The sequence below is a fragment of the Pristiophorus japonicus genome, chromosome 10, assembly GCF_044704955.1.
Source record: "Pristiophorus japonicus isolate sPriJap1 chromosome 10, sPriJap1.hap1, whole genome shotgun sequence".
NCBI classification, from domain to species: Eukaryota; Metazoa; Chordata; class Chondrichthyes; family Pristiophoridae; genus Pristiophorus; species Pristiophorus japonicus.
In genome coordinates, this window is record NC_091986.1 from 140,245,041 (window position 1) to 140,263,939 (window position 18,899).

General features: G+C 39.9%; 1 protein-coding gene across 4 annotated transcripts in view; it reads left to right on the plus strand.

Moving 5' to 3' along the window:
- Positions 1-18,899, plus strand: part of ranbp2 (RAN binding protein 2) — an 80,797-nt gene that overhangs the window by 11,080 nt on the left and 50,818 nt on the right. For all 4 annotated transcript variants that reach the window (XM_070892128.1, XM_070892129.1, XM_070892126.1 and 1 more), the window contains exons 7-19: positions 450-645; positions 729-819; positions 948-1,157; positions 1,564-1,745; positions 1,832-2,007; positions 2,110-2,233; positions 3,643-3,804; positions 12,699-12,836; positions 12,925-13,074; positions 14,467-14,682; positions 16,450-16,533; positions 17,756-17,897; positions 18,794-18,888. In XM_070892128.1, the coding sequence (XP_070748229.1) occupies positions 450-645; positions 729-819; positions 948-1,157; positions 1,564-1,745; positions 1,832-2,007; positions 2,110-2,233; positions 3,643-3,804; positions 12,699-12,836; positions 12,925-13,074; positions 14,467-14,682; positions 16,450-16,533; positions 17,756-17,897; positions 18,794-18,888 (1,966 nt within the window). The remainder of the gene's footprint in view (positions 1-449; positions 646-728; positions 820-947; positions 1,158-1,563; positions 1,746-1,831; positions 2,008-2,109; positions 2,234-3,642; positions 3,805-12,698; positions 12,837-12,924; positions 13,075-14,466; positions 14,683-16,449; positions 16,534-17,755; positions 17,898-18,793; positions 18,889-18,899) is intronic.

Sequence of the window (18,899 nt, forward strand, 5' to 3'; positions counted from 1 at the left end):
CGTTGAGTATTGCTAATCATAATTTTGAAGTTAATAAACAGTGCATGACTTGTCTTCGATTTGGCAAGAAAGAGTTAATGCAGTCATTCAGTAGCTTGAGTATCTGATAAAGTAAGCTCAAATTTCATTTGAACTGGGTGATGCAAGGCAATTTGGTGAACCAAACAAGGGCATTATTCACTCCTAAATATAGATTGGGCAGGAAATGAGAAGGGGGAAGCAAAGAGTGAGAAATTTGGATTGCAGCAGATTTTGCCTAACTTTATTGTACCAGTGTGTATGAAGGTATTTATGACATTTAAGGTCCATTTATATCTTCCACAACCAGTGGAATGCCATTTTTAAGAGATTGAATTCATATTTTAGGGCAATTTTTTGAGTCACCGTGACTGGCATCAGGAAAACTTTATGCCAACTCCTTAATGCTTTTTATATATTTTTTGGTTTAGTTTTGATCATGCAATGCACATTGCAAAGTCGCATGTAACTGGAACTATGGATGATCTCACTGCTGCTTTCACTGAAATAAGAGGACATCTCTATTTACATGCTGGAACATTACTACTAAAGATGGCTCAACAGAATGAGATCCAGTGGAAAGCTGTTGTAGATCTTGCTGCATTGTGCTACCTAATTGCCTACCAGGTAAGCTTTGAAGCTCCTGATCAATTGCCATGAAAATTTGTTTATAACACAATTGTTGTACTAAAGGATATATGTGCTTCCAGGTTCCAAGACCCAAGATGAAATCTATAAAGGCAGAAGAGACAAACCAGGAATTGATAAACTTGTTAGCAGCAGACAGGCAAAGTCAATCAGGTAATGCTATTTTAATGTTGTCATCCTTGAGATAACTTGTACAGACAGAACAGTTTGTTTGCTAGCTTTTGTTTTATAAAATTCTTCAACTTGACATTCTAACAGATCAGTCCCTTGTGTTTTTGTAGGGCATATGTTAATTAACTTAATGTTAGGGAAGCCTGACTTTCACAAAGAAGTGGTGGAGACTTTTGCGAACAAAAGTGGCCAGACTGCATTAATTGAAACACTGTTTGGAAGTCCAATATCTGCCGAAAGGTCTTTTCTTGCCAATGATGATATCAGAAATGTTACAAGAGTACAGCCAAATCTGAATGAACTTGTAAAATGGGATGATGGTAGGAAACTTTCAATCTTTGAAATATTCCTGTGCTTTGTCTTTAGATTGTTGTATAATGACGAATATTGTTTTCCTATGCACTTTTGGTTATGCTGGTTGGTTTGTAGGACATGTTCTAGCCAAGGTAGCTGATGCTGTGCTTTTTCTCTGATCTTTTCTGAAATGGGGGAGGGGGAGGCATCTTGAGTATGTTCTGTTAAGTGGGTGTCTAATGAGTAGTTGTCTACGGTATGTATATATAAAGTAAATTTTAATGTAAGTATTCAGTGTGAAGATATTATGCAATGAAGCTACATCGGCTTTATTGAGTACAAATTACAGTTTAGGCTGCTACATAATTTAGTTGCATTCTATGCTTGTCTTAATTATATAGCGCACAAAGATTTTGTAATCTGTACTTTCAGCTTCCATTAGGTTACATGGTGGAAATCTGCAGCATCTTGTTTGGCTTGGATTACACCAGTTTTCAATGGGACAGTTGCCTGTAGTCCGGAATTGGCTTAAGCAGTTATTTCCTCGACTGCCCCAGGAAGCATCGCGGCTTGAAACAAATGCTCCCGAGAGTATTTGCATTTTGGATCTCGAGGTAGGATAAAAGCAGTGCTAATTTTTGAACTGTTACTATAAATGGAGGATCTTGACCAATATTAAAATTAAATATTTTTATTTCAGGTTTTTCTTCTTGGAGTGATATATTCAAGTCACACGCAGTTACAAGATAAATCAAATCGTCACTACAGTTTGCACCAACCAAGGTGCATGCCGCTACCAATCTGTGAACTGCTCCATACAGACCGACAAAGAGCTTGGTGGGATGCTGTTTACAGCCTTGTCTACAAAAGAGCACAGTAAATATGCTAATGATTTTTATAATTAATTGACTGCACATTTGAGTATATTGAGAAAGCAATTTTTTTAATTGCACACATTTCATTTTTTTTAAAAAAAAGACCTGGTACATCAGCTAAACTAAGACTCTTGATCCAACGTGAACTTGGTATTTTGAGGACACTAGAAAAGCATGGACTTCAGCCTGCCCTAATTATACACTGGGCACAAAGCCTCATCAACATTGTAAGTCTTAATTGCTGTGCTTTTTGGGAAATGTGATGATGCAGCTTCTATTCTGTTGTATGAAATATTTAATTACATAACATGAACCTTCTGTTCAAAGGTTTGTGATCACCTAGATTTTTCTTAACATATGTGGCAAAACTGCTCTCTACTCCAGGATCATCCTGGCGAACACGCAACTTTCCTCCTCCCCATGCCCTTCGTGCTAGCTGACATTGTTGATGGTTTCTTTTCTTTAGGTACTGACCCCTTCACTTTCAGTGCAATCGTCACCAACCCCCACCCCGCCACGAAAAACACCCTGGTGTCAGTCATTACAAACTATCGCTGCATCTCCAAACTTTTCCCCCCTCAATCCCTGAATGTTGTCTCAACTCCATGCTATTTCTTCCTACAACACTGTTTGAATCTTCCGAATCAGTTTTCTGCCCTGCTGCAGTATTGACCGTGATAATCAAAATTGTAAATGACCATGGTGCCCTATTTTACCTTGACCTCTCTGCACTGACCACAACATCTTTCTCCATTGCCTCTCCTCTGTTCTCTAGCTCCATAAGATTGTCCATGCTTGTTTCCACTCCTACGAATCCAGGCATAACCAGAACATCTCCAGCAATAGGAACGCTTACTGCCAATATCATTATCACTGGAGTTTCCCCAAGGATCTAGCCTTGGCCCACTCTTACTCACCTACATGCTGCCCTTCGGTGACATCATCTGCATTCATGAAATCTGCTACTACAAATACGCCGACGACATCCAGCTCTACTTCTCTACCACCTGTCTTGACCCCCCCCCCCCCCCCCAACTGCTTTTGTGGTGTTAGATTGCTTGCCTGACATAGAAACATAGAAAATAGGTGCAGGAGTAGGCCATTCGGCCCTTCTAGCCTGCACCGCCATTCAATGAGTTCATGGCTGAACATGCAACTTCAGTACCCCCTTCCTGCTTTCTCGCCATACCCCTTGATCCCCCTAGTAGTAAGGACTTCATCTAACTCCCTTTTGAATATATTTAGTGAATTGGCCTCAACAACTTTCTGTGGTAGAGAATTCCACAGGTTCACCACTCTCTGGGTGAAGAAGTTTCTCCTCATCTCGGTCCTAAATGGCTTACCCCTTATCCTTAGACATCTTGGATGAGCTGCAATTTCCTCCAGTTAAATGTTTGAAAGACTGACGCCATCGTCTTTGCCTCTGAGGCAACCTCCTAAACTAATTCCATCCCAATCACTGCCTCTCCGGTTGAACCAGACTTGTTTGCAACCTATACGCCTTATTTGCTTTCTAAATCAGTGGCAACAGTTTTGTGTTATTGTGTTGTAACTTTGTGGATGTGCAGCTATTGTTTCAAAAATACCAGTATGCAACTTTTAATAAAGTTTTTTGATTTTTGTTTTCTCTATATAGGGAGGTGGATTAGATTCATACTATGACCAGAAAGAATATATTGGACGGAGTGTCTACTATTGGAGGAAAGTTCTGCCCTTACTACAGAGCATCAGAAAAAAAAGGAGCATTCCTGAACCTATTGATCCATTGTTCATGCACTTCCATAGCAAGGATATTAAGGTACCATTATGGACATGTAGTTAATCACCTGAGAATTGGAAATGTCAATGGTTGTGCATTTGACAAGATATCATTATGGAGTGTGGTGTGTTTCCCAAAGTATATCAAATTTCTATGGCAGACTTGCATCAACTGTCATTCACAACTGAAACTAGCCAATTACAACTGAACAGATAGGGAACATACCAATCAACAAGTAGCAAGAAGGAATGAAAAGCACCAATCATGAAGCTCAATAATAGTACAAATCAATAAAGGCTGCTGAACAGCTCCCAATAAAATAGCAAACCATTCAAAGCAGTTGATACTTAAATAAACTTTTGGCTGCCATCTTGGGTGCTGCACTAAGTTGAGCACTTGCTGTTGGAAATAATATAACCGCAAAACTGCAAAGTTTAAAAGAAAATAATTACATTTCTGCATTTGAAAAGTCTAACACTATTTTCCATTGGAAAAGACAGTCTTGTGTTTGTGCAGGTTCCTGTGCTCCGTTGAAGAGGCTACAGTTCCAGCTTGCACTGTGTGTAACTACTAGAAGTTTTTTTTAATAGGTTGTCCTTTAACATGTGCCTGGACGTAAGCATGCCCCTCCACTCCTTTGTTTCGCTGGAAAATTGCTGCAGATGTAAATATTATGCAAAATATTTTTAGGAGCAGCAATTTTATATTGTATAATTTATCAAAAGAAGGGTGAAACATGAACTCTTTGAAAGCAAAATGTGTACACTCTTTTCTGATCTCACAGCTACAGTCAGGAAGTACAGTAAGACGAATAGATTACAGCTGAGGGGAAATCAGCGAAGAAGGAAAGATTTGAGAACTGAACATGTTTTTGCTTTGTAATGTGTTCTAATTATTAACGGCAGATGTATTTCTTTTAGTATCTACAGGTAGAGTGTCCGAAATCCAGAAACTGTGGGATCGAGGCCGTTCCGGATTTCGGAACGTCTTTCCAACATCCCAAATCCGGAAACGCTGGATCTGGATTTCGGAACATTTTCTGGATTCCGGACGACCCTGCCACGGATCAGCCCAGTGTCCGGATTTCGCAACTCCGTGTTTCAGACACTCAACCTATTAATTTCAGAACTCAAATAACCAGGATTCAAAGTATAATGTACCATTATTCAATTTGGAAGGAGATTCTGAATAAAAGTCCTGAGATTAAATAAGGTTTATTTAAATCTTTTTGGTAAAATTGCTGCTGCAGAGCTATGTATATAACATAAGAATTAGGAGCAGTAGTTGGCCATTCTGCCCCTTGAGCCTGCTCTGCCATTTAATGAGATTATGGCTGATCTTCTACCTCAACTCTACTTTCCTACTCTATCCCCATATATCCCTTGATTCCCTTAATTTCCAAAAATATAAAAAAGGAGAAATACGAACTTAAATTGGCACAATAGACTGCTTTCCCATATTACATACAGGTTTATTTTTCTATTTATCTGCAATGGTTAAGAAACATGTTTCTCATAAACTAATAAAAATTGCACACTGTACTAATCTCTTTCCAAATTATTTAAATTGAGATTTTCACTCTTCCCATAGCCTGCTGTATGAACAATAATGAGCAATACCATGGGAGATCCATTAGTACTAATGAACTTTCAAAAATTCTAAATGTTATGTTTCTTTAGGAATACAGAAGTCCCCATTTTCATGTTTACTTCTGAGAAGAGAGAACTTGGATGGGGCAAACTATTGTCCTTGGAGGTGGAACAAGCCTACCTTCTTTGGCAATCCCCTAAAAGATGACAACCGTAATAGAATTATGTAAATTATTTTGGGAATGTTCATTTCAGAAATTGTTCAGCTGATCCAGCAGCTTCTGAGAGGCAGAAGTGAAAGGGAAGTCTAATCTTCAAGGGGGAAAAAAACAAGTTTCAGAATGCTGTGGATAAATAACAGTTGGAAGCAAACTAAAATTGATTTGCATATTTGCAGGCCCCATATGCCCTGAGTTACAAGATTGAGAAAAGGAGGGTAAAAGGGGAGGAAGTATGAGGGGAATTGCAACATAAAAAAACAGTAGAGTACTCTACACATGAGGTGAGATGGGACCCCTGGTAGTAGAGGAGAAATAGAAATTGGCAGCAATACTTCCAAATCATGAACTGAGATGAGCAAAATAAAAGGTATTGAAGATACTAGCTAAGCTAAAGGAAGACCAAATGCCAGGACCTGACTGGATACATCCAAGGATCTTGGGAAGAAACCAAGGTTGAGGGACTTCTCTTCTCCCTCCCCCCCGGGCTGCATTGTTACCTCTGGTGTTCCCCAAGGATCTATCCTTGGCGCCCCCCCCCTCCTATTTCTCACCTGTATGCTTCCCCTTGGCGATATCATCTGAAAACAGAGTCAGTTTCCACATGTATGCTGACGACACCCAGCTTTGCCTCTCCACCACTTCTCTCGACCCCTCCGTGATCTCTAAATTGTTAGACTGCTTGTTCGACCAGAAGTTTTCTCCAATTAAATTTTAAGACCAAAGCCATTGTCTTTGGCCCTCGCCACAAACTGCATTCCCTCACCATTGACTCCTAGCATCTATCTGAAGCTAAACCAGACTGTTTGCAACCTAGGCGTCATATTTGACCCTGAAATGAGCTTCCAGCCATATCCACGGCCTTAGTAAAACTGCCTATTTCCACCTCCGTAACAATGCCCACCTCCGCCCCGCCTCAGCTCTTCTGCTGAAACCCTCATCCATGCCTTTGTTACCTCTAGACTTGACTACTCCAATGCACTCCTGGCTGGCTTCCCACATTCTACACTACATAAACTTGAGGTCATCCAAAACTCGGTAGCCCATGTCCTAACTCGTACGAAGTCCTGATCACCCATCACCCATCACCCCTGTGCTCGCTGACCTACATTGGCTCCCAGTTAAACAACGGCTCAATTTCAAAAGTCTCATCCTTGTTTACAAATCCCTCTATGGCCTCGCTCATCCCCATCTCTGTAATCTATTTCGGCCTCTCAACCCCACGAGATGTCTGCGATCCTCAAATTCTGCCCTTTTGAGCATCCCTGATTATAACTGCTCAACCATCGGTGGCCGTGACTTCAGCTGCTTGTGCCCTAAGCTCTGGAACTCCCTCCCTAAACCTCCATCTCTCCACCTCTCTTTCCTCCTTTTAAGATGCTCCTTAAAACCTACCTCTTTAACCAAGCTTTTGGTCATCTGTAATTTCTTATGTGGCTCGGTGTCAAATTTGTCTCTTGTCTTATAACACTGCTGTGAAGCGTCTTGGGAACTTTTACTACATTAAAGGTGCTATATAAATAAGTTATGTGAAAAGGTTGGAAAAGTTGAGACTGTTAACCTTCTGTTCTCAGGTGAAGAGGTGACCTAAAAGAGGTTTTAAAGATGAGGGTTTATAAAGTAGATAGAGAAAAAATATTCCCTCTCTGTCAATAATTCAGTCATAGATTCAAAATCAATGGCAAAAACTCCAGAGGACAGCTGAGATTTTTTTTTTAAACTGTGTTGGGTTCTGGGAGCTCTACCTGAAAAGGTGATGGAAGCTGATTCTATAATTTTAAAAGGGAGTTGGACAGGTAGTTGAGGATGTGGAACGTGCAGGGTTACGGTCAAAAAGTGAGGATGTGGGTCTTAACATGACTGCTCTTTCAAAGAGCTGACACAGGCACAACGGGCTGAGTGGCCTCTTTCTGTGCTGTAAGTTTCTATGAGCTCAAAATTGGCCCACCTGTTTTTTTCGGCGCACTCAGCAGAGATGCGCCGACTTTGGACTGAAAACAGCGCCGAAAAGATGTCTCCGGATTCTGGCTACTCTGGCCTCTCCCATGGCTTGTCGATTAGGGGGGCGGAGCTAGGGCCCTGCGTAGAAAAACAATTCTGAAGACCACGGGTAGCTGCAAGGGGATATTGATGAGATGGTGAAATAGGCCAAGAAAAGGCAGATGGAATTCAATGTCGGTAAATGTGAAGTGGTGCATTTCAGTTTATATAAAAAAGAAAGCAATTTATAATTTTTGGGCAAGTGAGGTGATAGAGGAGAGGAATTTAGGAGGGTTCTGGTCCACAACATTAAAAGCAGCACCAATGGATAAAGACACAACACTAATGACATAATCACTTTTATGCAAGAGGTATGGAATATTAAAGTTGAGTTGTACTGTGTAAAACCATTGCTGGAGTGGTGTGCAGTTTTGGGCTCCACATTACAGAAAGGATGGTGAGACATTGAAAGAAGGCAATGCAGGTTCACTGGGAATGCTGCCTGGTATACAGAAATACACACTAAGAAACACGTGAGAAAAATAGGAGCTGTTTTTCATTTGAACAAAGATGATGGGAGTGATGGGGTGTGGGGGTTAAATATATGAAAAGATAGGACAGAGTAGATAGAACAGACTGTTTCCAGGGCCTAGAACTTGGAGCTATAGATATTTAGGACCGAGCAGGAGAAACTATTTTACACAAGGTTGAGACTGGAATGCACTACCAGAGTTAGTGAGTGAAGCAGAAATCATGTCGACATTTAAGAATGTTAGGCGATTAAAGAAAAGGAGAATGGTTGTAATCTACCAAAATTCCTTGGATTTTGGGGAGATCCCAGTGGATTGGAAAACCACAAATGTAACGCCCCATTTAATAAAAAAAAAAGAAGGCTGACAGAAAGCAGGAAGCTATAGATCAGTTAGCCTAACATCTGTCATTGGTAAAATGCTGGAGTCCATTTTTAAGAAAGCCGTAGCGGGACATTTGGACAAGCATAATTAAGAACATAATAGGAACAGGAGTAAACCATAAGGCTCCTTGAGCCTGCTCCGCCATTCAGTAACATCATGGCTGATCTGATCATGGACTTGGCTCCACTTCCCCACCCGCTCCCCATAACCTCTTATCCCCTTATCGCTCAAGAAACTGTCTCTTTCTGTCTTAAATTTATTCAATGTCCCAGCTTCCACAGCCCTGAGGCAGCAAATTCCACAGATTTACAACTGAGAAGAAATTTCTCCTCGTCTCTGTTTTTAAATGGGCGGCCCCTTATTCTAAGATCATGCCCTCTAGTTCTAGTCTCCCCCATCAGTGGAAACATCCTCTCTGCATTCACCTTGTCAAGCCCCCTCCTAATCTTACACCTTTCGATAAGATCACCTCTCATTCTTCTGAATTCCAATGAGTAGAGGCCCAGTCTACTCAGCCTTTCCTATAAATCAACCTCCTCATCCCTGGAATCAACCTAGTGAACTTTCTCTGAACTCTCTCCAAAGCAAGTATATCCTTTCGTAAATATGGAAACCAAAACTGCACGCAGTATTCCAGGTGTGGCCTCACCAATACCTTTATATAGCTGTAGCAAGACTTCACTGCTTTTATACTCCATCCCCTTTGCAATAAAGGCCAAGATACCATTGGCCTTCCTGATCCCTTGCTGTACCTGCATACTATCCTTTTGTGTTTCATGCACAAGTTAAATTCAATCAAGCAGAGTCAGCATGGTTGTATGAAAGGGAAATCTCTGTCACCACCCACCACCACTGACCCGTACAACTACTTAAACAACAAAGTCCTGGATGATGAGCAAAGAACTCGGTGGATAGTGAAGGGGCTATCGGGAGGGAGGAACTTAACACAATCACAATCGCTCAGTAAGCTACTGGGACTAAAGGCAGATAAATTCTTTGGACCTGATGGCTTGCATCCTAGGGTCTTAAGAGAAGTGGCAGGGATTGTGGATGCATTGGTTGTAATAGTGGGGAGGTCCCAGCAGATTGGAAAACTGCAAATGTAACACCCCTATTTTTTTTTAAAAAAAAGGAGGGACAAAAAGCAGGAAACTATAGACCAGTTAGCCTAACATCTGTGGTTGGGAAAATGTTGGCATCCATTATTAAAGAAGCAGTAGCAGGACATTTGGAAAAGCAAAATTCGGTCAGGCAGAGTCAGTGTGGATTTATGAAAGGGAAGTCATGTTTGACACCTTTGCTGGAGTTCTTTGAGGCTGTAACGAGCAGGGTGGATAAGAGGGAACCAGTGGATGTTGTGTATTTGGATTTCCAGAAGGCATTTGATAAGGTGCCACATAAAAGGTTACTGCACAAGATAAGAGCTCACGAGGTTGGAGGTAATATATTAGCATGGATAGAGGATTGGCTAACTAACAGAAAACAGTCGGGATAAAAGGGTCTTATTACGGTTGGCAAACTGTAACTAGTGTGGTGCCGCAGGGATCTGTGCTGGGGCCTCAACTATTTACAGTCTATATTAACTTGGATGAAGGGACGGAGTGTAATGTAGCCAAGTTTGCTGATACAAAGATGGGTGGGAAAGCAAATTGTGAGGAGGACGCACAAAATCTGCAAAGGGATATAGACAGGCTAAGTGGGCAAATATTTGTCAGATGGTGTATAATGAGACAATGTGAGGTTATCCACTTCGGCAGAAAAAACAGAAAGGCAAATTATAATTTAAATGGAGAAAATTGCAAAGTACTGCAGTACTAAGGGACCTGGGGGTCCTTGTGCATGAAACACAAAAAATTAGTATGCAGGTACAGCAAGTAATGGCAAATGTATGTTGGCCTTAATTGCAAGGGGGAATAAGAGTATAAAAGCAGAGAAGCCCTGCTACAACTGTACAGGGTATTGGTGAGGCCGCGCCGAGAGTACTGCGTACAGTTTTGGTCTTGGTATTTGAGAAGGATATATTTGCATTGGAGGCTGTTCAGAGAAGGTTCACTAGGTTGATTCTGGAGATGAGGGGGTTGACTTATGAAGATAGGCTGAGTAGGTTGGGCCTATACACATTGAAGTTCAGAAGAATGAGAGGTGATCTTATCAAAACATACAAGGTAATGAGGGGGCTCGACAAGGTGGATGCAGAGAGGATGTTTCCACTCATATAGGGGAAACTAAAACTAGGGGACATAGTCCCAAAATAAGGGGCCGCCCATTTAAAACTGAGATGAGGAGGAATTTCTTTGAGGGTTGTAAATCTGTGGAATTCTCTGCCCCAGAGAGCTGTGGAGGCTGGGTCATTGAATATATTTAAGGTGGAGCTAGACAGATTTTTAAGTGATCAGGGAATAAAGGGTTATGGGGAGCAGACAGGGAAGTGGAGCTGAGTCCATGATCAGATCAGCCATGATATTAAATGGTGGAGCAGGCTCGAGGGGCCAGGTGGCCTACTCCTGCTCCTATTCTAAAAGTAGAATAAAGAAAATGGTAACTGGGTAAGTACATAGGATTAGGACTAAAAGGATGAAGACCAACACAGACTGGTTGGGACGAATGGCTTGTTTCCATGTTGTAATTTCTGTGTAACTAAATTAATTAAGGCTACACAAGACTGAGATGCTGTTCTTGATCATGGATATTCTGTCTTTTATTTTGCATGTGTGGAGAAGGGAATCGGAGCATAAACCTTTTCCAATCCTTGATAGTTGAGTTATACACAATGCAAACTATTAAACCCTAAAATAAATTGCACATTATAGTTAAATGGAACAGAAAATACTGAAAGTTCAGCAGGTCAGGTCACAACTGTGGGGAGAAGAAAGTGGGTTAACATTTCAGGTCGATGACTTATTGTCAGAACCATTTTTAAAGATGATAGGCTGTTCATGGAACAGTGTAGGAGGCCAAGGACAGGGGTCATGGTGGGAGTGGGACAGAGAATTAAAGTGGCAAGCGACCCGAAACTCTGGGCCACATTGAGGACCGAAGGAGATGTTCAGCAAAGTGATCACTTAATCCGTATTGATCTCCCTGATGTCGAGGAGACCGTGTGTGGGCAACGGATACAGTACACCAGGTTGGAAGAAATATGTAAATCACTGTCACAACTGGACGGAATGTTTGTGACCTTGTGATACAGGAAGAGATGATGGGGCAGATGTTGCATGTGGAGGTACCGAAGGAAGGAGAGCAGGTGTTCGGGATGATGGAGGAATGAACCAGGGTGTCGTGGAGCAAACAGTTCCTTCGGAATGCTGAATGAGGAGGGGAAGATGTGTTGCTTAAAACCTTTTCCAGTTCTGGCGAAAGGTCATAGACCGAAAATGTTAATTCTGTTTCTCTCTCCATAGATGCTGCCTGACCTGAGTATTTCCAGCATTTTCTGTTTTTATTTCAGATTTCCGGCATCTGCAGTATTTTGCTTTTGTATTTGTATTTAGTCTTGTTTGCTTAAGGGAAATCAATTATTCAAGTAAACTACTGCTTGAGTTGTGGACCTGGTGAGGAAACTGCTGACATGACTTAAATACCTGTTATGTAGTATTGGCACTTGAGAAGTAGAATAGCAATGGCAGTCACATCCGTCCTAAATGGGTGGCCAACTTGGGGTTATAGCATATAAATGAGATCTCTAAACAAGCATAATTAATTTAAAATTGAAATTTGCCCATTCTTAAGGATTATCATTTGGATCATAGGTTTACCATGATGAATGTCAAATTCTGTTTCTATTGCATGGGATTGTTAAATGTGTACCTGTGCTTTACGGATCTCATACGGTGATTCAGTTTTCCCTTGAAAACTTAAAACCAGTGGCCTTGCTTTTAGTGAAGCACGACCAGATACTGCACTTGTTAAATACTAATGCTTCACCATTTAAAAAAAAAATAGATCGGATGCTTGTTAGATCTATGAATAGAGAATTGCCATGGATGAAATTTAATATTCTGTTCTGCAGCTCAACATGTTCTGGTTTTAAATGTTTTGGGAGAAGGTAGGGTTGGGTGATGGGTTCATACACCAGATGAAAAATTTAAGCTGTGCTTTATGCAGCCCTTAATGACACATGTTCAAACAGGAAGTTGTAACGTATGTGATTTTGCTTAAAAAAATTCGATTCAAAGTATTAAAAACTGAAGTACCCATGTTGCCACTGTATGAATTAAGAGTATTTATTTTAGGTCACTGAAGTTAAAGATTATGAAATGGAAGTGGACATTGCTTTTGCTACACTTGATGTTGTTGATGGAAAAATTGATGAGGCAATTGCTGCTTTTGAATCAATCAATAATATTGTCGCACATTGGAATCTTGCTTTGGTAAGTGACAGCTGTATCGATTGTATTTATAGATATTTATATTTACGTGTAAGTGCTGGTGTAACTTGCATTTTACTGGTTTTGTTAGATATTTCACCGGAGGTCTGAAGAGTATGAAAATGGCGATGAGATGGCTCCCAATGAACAAGAAGAATGTAAAAATTGTTTGCTCACCAGCAAAGAATACCTAAGAAAGGTCCTGAATGAAACTGAATCTAACATTGCGGCTATTGACAGAGTAAGTGCCCATTTATTAATAAATCGTAAAGGGAAAATGTTTTATAACATCTCATTGATGTGAATAAACTTGCGGTTATTTGAAAAAAACCTTATAGTATGTCGAAACTAATTCAATATTAGACTGACAGATGAATTATTGAGCCTTATGAGCAAAATGATGACTGATTAGAATTCAGTTCTTAACTTTATTAGTAATGGCCATACTTCATTGAAGCTCAATATTAGCATTCAATTCAATTCTTTGGATCCTGACTGGCTCAGCAAGTTTATCCAGTGCATAACTGAGCCATACAGACTAGGACTAAGAAAATTGTAGGCTCTGCTGACTTAGCAGATCTCCACCCTGGCACTAGAGAGAGTGTTAAAATTGGTCTCTGTGCCCATGGGTTAAGGAGAGGAAAATCGGTCAGGGATCCTGCTGTCCCTGTTTAGTGACTGTCCTGCAAGTAGATATTGGATGAAGACAAGATCTGGCTGGGCTGTTAATCTTATTTTCCTCAGACACTTGTGGAAGCTTACCTTTGGTGAATAAGAAGAAGAAAACAAATTTTATACTTGATACGCATCAATACTTGAGACATTAAATTGAGACCAGATCTCCATGTTCAGGTAGATAATGTGGCACTAAGAGAGGGGACTTTTTCCAGTATTCCAGTCAATGCACTAAAACAGATTAATTAGCCATTATCTCGGTTGCTATACATGGGACCTCATTCAAATTGGTTGCAACATTTGCCTGCCTAACTACTACACTGTTTTTTTAAAAAAAATAACTCATTTGGCTTTTCTAAGTCTATTTTTATTGTCAATTATACAAAGGAGGAGGCTAGACACACAGTATATTCTCCTTCTGAAGCCACGCTGACTGCTGTTCCCTAGTTTAATGTTGTAGAGATAATCTTTTGAGTTTACTCCTGAGATTCTATTTTACATATTATGAAGACTGATGGTGCTGTAGTTTTTGTCACCCTTTATGAACATGGGCACTGTAACAGCCTATTTCTAGTTTGCTGGTACCTCAGGTGACCAGTGATTCTCTCATCATTGTCAATGCCTCACATCTAATCTCAGCATTCTGAGATAGTTGCCATCTGTCCCTGGGAAATTATTGGTTTTCAACCATTTTGACTTCCACTTCATTCAAATCAAGTCATTAATTTTGCTTTGGTTACCTCTGGTTGGGGGAGACTGCTCACGTTTTTTTTTCTAGTGAATACTTGAAGGAAGTAATTGCTTAGAATATGAACTACTTAATGCTCATCCTCAGTTTTGAGCTTGTTTTCAGCTTTCATGGTTTTTGCCTGTTCTCCCCTGCCCCACCTGAACGCACCTCCCATTGCCTATTGTTTCCATTATTGTAGTTTTACAATGTCTTTTTTGTTGTTGCTAGTTGCCTGCACCAATAGATACAGTGAAGGAATTGCTGGAGTTGGTAAATCAGCATCTTCAAGAATATAATGGAGATGTGCTTCACCAAAGAGAAGAAATTAATGAATATTCCCAGATAGCTGAAAATGGCACTTCTATGGAGTCAGTAACATTGCAAGTAGAACATTCTACCCCATCTCCAACAAAGCCTACTCCATCACCAACCAAGAGTTACAAGGTAATTTTAGTACTTATAAATTTCCAATTCATACTTTTAGTGGGGAAATAATGTTTCGGTTGATGTTGAAAGTGAAATGCCCCTCCCTCTTCTTTCGTGTCACATATTCAGCATTAAATGCTTCCAGATCAGTGATATTTATTTGTTTTCAATATCTTATAACCTGATCTTACACCTACAAGTAGGTATCGCTTCAATCTTGTTGAACAAGTGTATTCAATTTGCTGAAGCATTCAGGCTAATTGAAAGCTATACTCCTTAATTGTTGATGCTTTGTCTTAAATATCCAAAACACAGGAAACTAAATGATCACCCAACTATTAACATGATGGATACTTGGCAGCTTCAATGTAAATTTATAATATCTAAGGACTGACTACTTTATTCAGTTACATGGGAAGAGGGAGATATTACTTTGAATCTAATTTTACTTTCTGTCAATGCCAGAATAAAATTCCTGTTGAGTGTATAAATTGCCATATTCTGAATTTGCTCCTTGTGAGAAATAGATTTAATGGGCTCAAAATTGGCCAGGAGTTGCTCTTTTTTTTTTTGGAACAACTTGATTTTTCTGGAGTGTCTAAAAAAAAAAAATCCCCATTTTGCACATTCAATTTGCACCAGTGTAAGTGAATTAGTTATGATTTTTTTTAGTTTAGTTTTTTTTCAAAAGGGGGCATTACCAGCCACCTACACCCGTTTTGGCCATTTAGGCCACTTTGGACAGCTAATAGTTACTCCAAACTAACTTAGGCCAGCGTTTGTGGCTGCACAGAAAACCCTTGAGAGTTAAGAAATCAGCGCAGATAGGTACATCGGAAGCCAGCAGAACTTAATGACTTGACTAAAGAATGTGAATAGAATCAAACAGCTATACAGGACATCATATGACAAACTTCGCAAAGTTAATTTACTGTACAACAGAAGCATTCCTGGAAGCTTAAACTACAAAAAGAAAAAGTAAAGAGACAAAACATATTTACATTTTTTTTTCAAAATATCCAAATAAAAAAATAGAAGTACCTCCTGCTCGTAATACTTATGTTCTCCCAGCCGCCTAAGCTTACCCACCATCATAAAAAATATTTGATACCATATAGCCAGGAAATTTACGGTTTGTTTTATGCTTTTAAATATTTTGAAAATTCAAGCAAAATTATTCCACCAACTCTAATGTTCAAGAATTGATAATGATGTATTTGAAAGTATATTCTATTAACTTGGTTAGGAAAGTATTTTCATCAACAGGGTTAAGGAAAGTCTTGAGTAAACTCATTAAAATTACTGGCTACACAGTTATCACCCCTCCCCTTGGGATCAAACCCGCCCCCATCCCCACCGCCCCGGCTTGGGCCCCGCACCAACCTGCTTGTTGTGGCCTTCTAGCACGGGAAGGTAGCGGGCCGGCCTATACGGGAGGTCACTCAGCCCAGGATAGGGGTGGGACGCATTGGGTCCCACGCTGCAGCACACACAGGCTGGGGGCAGGAGCTACTGCGCATGCGCGCACACTCCAACGCGCATGTGGCGAGCTGCCGGCACTGTTTCTGGCGCAGGGCCTAGCTCCACCCCCCCCCCCCCCCAAATCGACTGGCCGCACCAAACCCCGGGAGAGGCAACACAGCGACCAGAATCGCGGGGGTTGTTTTCAGTGCCGTTTTCAGCCCACAAAGTTGGTATATTGCTGGTGAATATGCCGAAAAAAGGTGTGGGACAAATTTGAGCCCTATAAATGGGTGTAAAACTTAATTTATGATCTTTCTTTAGTGGTCTCCAAAGACTCCACCTCGCTGGGCTGAAGATCAGAAACATTTGTTGCAGATGCTTTGTCAACAAGTAGAACAGCTGAAGGTATGTAATCTTTGGAAGTGTAAAAATTTCATGTGTAGGTGGAGTGATGAATAACCTAGTGAAATGATGCAATAACAAAAAAGTAATGTGTATTGACTGGTCCTTTTATTCTGTTTAGCAATATTGCTACTTAGTCATATCTTTCAGCATAAACTATTTGATTTTTACCAACTAAGAGATTGTGTATATCCAGTTTACATAAAATCATTGTTACAAGGTAGTGATGTGTTTAGTAATTCATATGAGGTGCTAAACCACTTGGGCAAAATTCAAGTGGTTTATCTATTATCAAATATGAAATTTATTAAGAACATAAGAATAGGCCATTCGGTACTTCAACCCTGCTCCACCATTCAATCACCTCCACCTTCCCGCACTATCCTTGTATCCCTTGATTCCCTTAACATCCCAAAATCTATCGATTTTAGTCTTGAATATGCTAAACGACTGTATCCACAGCCAAATGACTGAGCATCCGTAGCCTTCTGGGGTAGAGAATTCCAAAGATTCACCACCCACTGAGTGAAGAAATGTCTCCTTATCTCTGTCCTAAATGGCCAAACCCTTATTTGGAGACTGTGATCCCTAGTTCTAGACTCCCTAGCCAGGAGAAACATTCTCCCAGCATCTATCTATACCCTGTCGAGCCTTGTAAGAATTTGGTTTCAATGAGAGCACCTCTCGTTCATCTAAATTCTAGAATATTGTAAAATTATTTTATTTACACAGGCGTTCATTAAAAGGGTAGGCCAATTCTATATGGGCTATTCCTGTGGCAAAAGAACCTCTAGTAAAATTCATGGAATGTAGTTAGTAGCAATATACTTGTCAGTCATTCAGGTGTCCTATAATGGAGGGAGGACAGAAACCTTCCACTCAGTAGAAGGTCCATGTATATTCAACTGTGGGGATACCTTGTATAGGATTAGCATATCCTGTATGCAAAGGTTAACAAGAGTATGAATGACATAATTTGAGCCTGTATTTCAGAGTAGAGGAAGGTGTGTGTATGTTCCCTGATGATTTCTTCCAGTGCTGATAATTTAAAAGTGATGTCTATTTGTTTTAGGCACTGCATTTTGCATGGCTGATTTGAATAGAGGATGAATGTTTCCTGATCCATGTCTTTCTATGTTGATGCATTAATATAAATGTGTATATATATATTTTTTAAATCTAGTAAAGATATGATCAATTTGATATTTGTTATAAAATGCTCCAGGGTGAAGTGCGTGAACTGAAGCTAAATAATTCAAATACAATTGAATCGCCACGTACTCGCTGGCACACAGATAGTTATGGTGGAGATGCCCATCCGGAAAGCTACCAGGGAACGCAAAGTTTTCAGGGGGCACCTTTAACAGGTAAATCCAAAAGCAAAATATTGTGGATGTTGGAAATCTGACACAAAAATGGAACACGCTGGAAATTCTCAGCAGATCAGGCAGCATCTGTGGAGAGAGCGCGAATTAACTTTTCAGGCCGATGATTTTTCATCAAGTAAATCCAAAGCTGGCAATGAGGGAAACTTCCACCCAGCAAGGGATGAAATCTGTAAACTGTATCATAGGGAGGATCAGTGAAACTTTCACTTTTCACCGCAAGTAAAGATAGACTATCAAAGTTACTATGCTTCTCTATAATATATTTAAATTAGTCCATAAAATAACCAAAATAAGTTACCTTTTCCAATAACCTACTGATATTCTAACCACATGCGCTATGTAAGAGTGTTGAGCAGTAACCGATGTAACTTAACTGTAGAGAGACGACCATTAAATTGGACACTATCTTTTTAAAAATCTTAGTATTCTAATTGATTTTCATGTCCTGCTCTAGTTTTCTTGGAAATCTTGCGGGTTTTAAAATTTTCAATAAAATACAACTAGTTCTAACTAAAGCAAATAGTTTCATTTCATAACCCCTTTTTATCTTTGTTTTCTTCATACAATTAATCTGAGTGACTATGAAGAATTAATGCTAAGGTAGAGACTGAGTGATTTAAAAAGGTATATAAAATACCAGAATTTAAAGGAGGTTGCTCAATAATTGTGAATTGTGGGTTTTAGCCTACTGTTAAAAATAGCATTCCCTTCAGAATAGCAGTGTAATAATAAGTATAGCATATTCAAATACTATTTATATTAAGCTATTAAAGTAATTTTTTGTTTTGTTATTCACATGGACTTTTATAATATATTCTGTTAATAGCCATTGAGTCATTTGTGTAAAAGATACGAACTAACGCATAAACTCTTAGTTGCTACCTCAGGACCATCTGTGTTCTACAATCAATCCCCAGCGTATAACTCCCAGTATCTTCTTAGAACAGCAACCAATGTGACTCCAACCAAGGTACTTAAAAT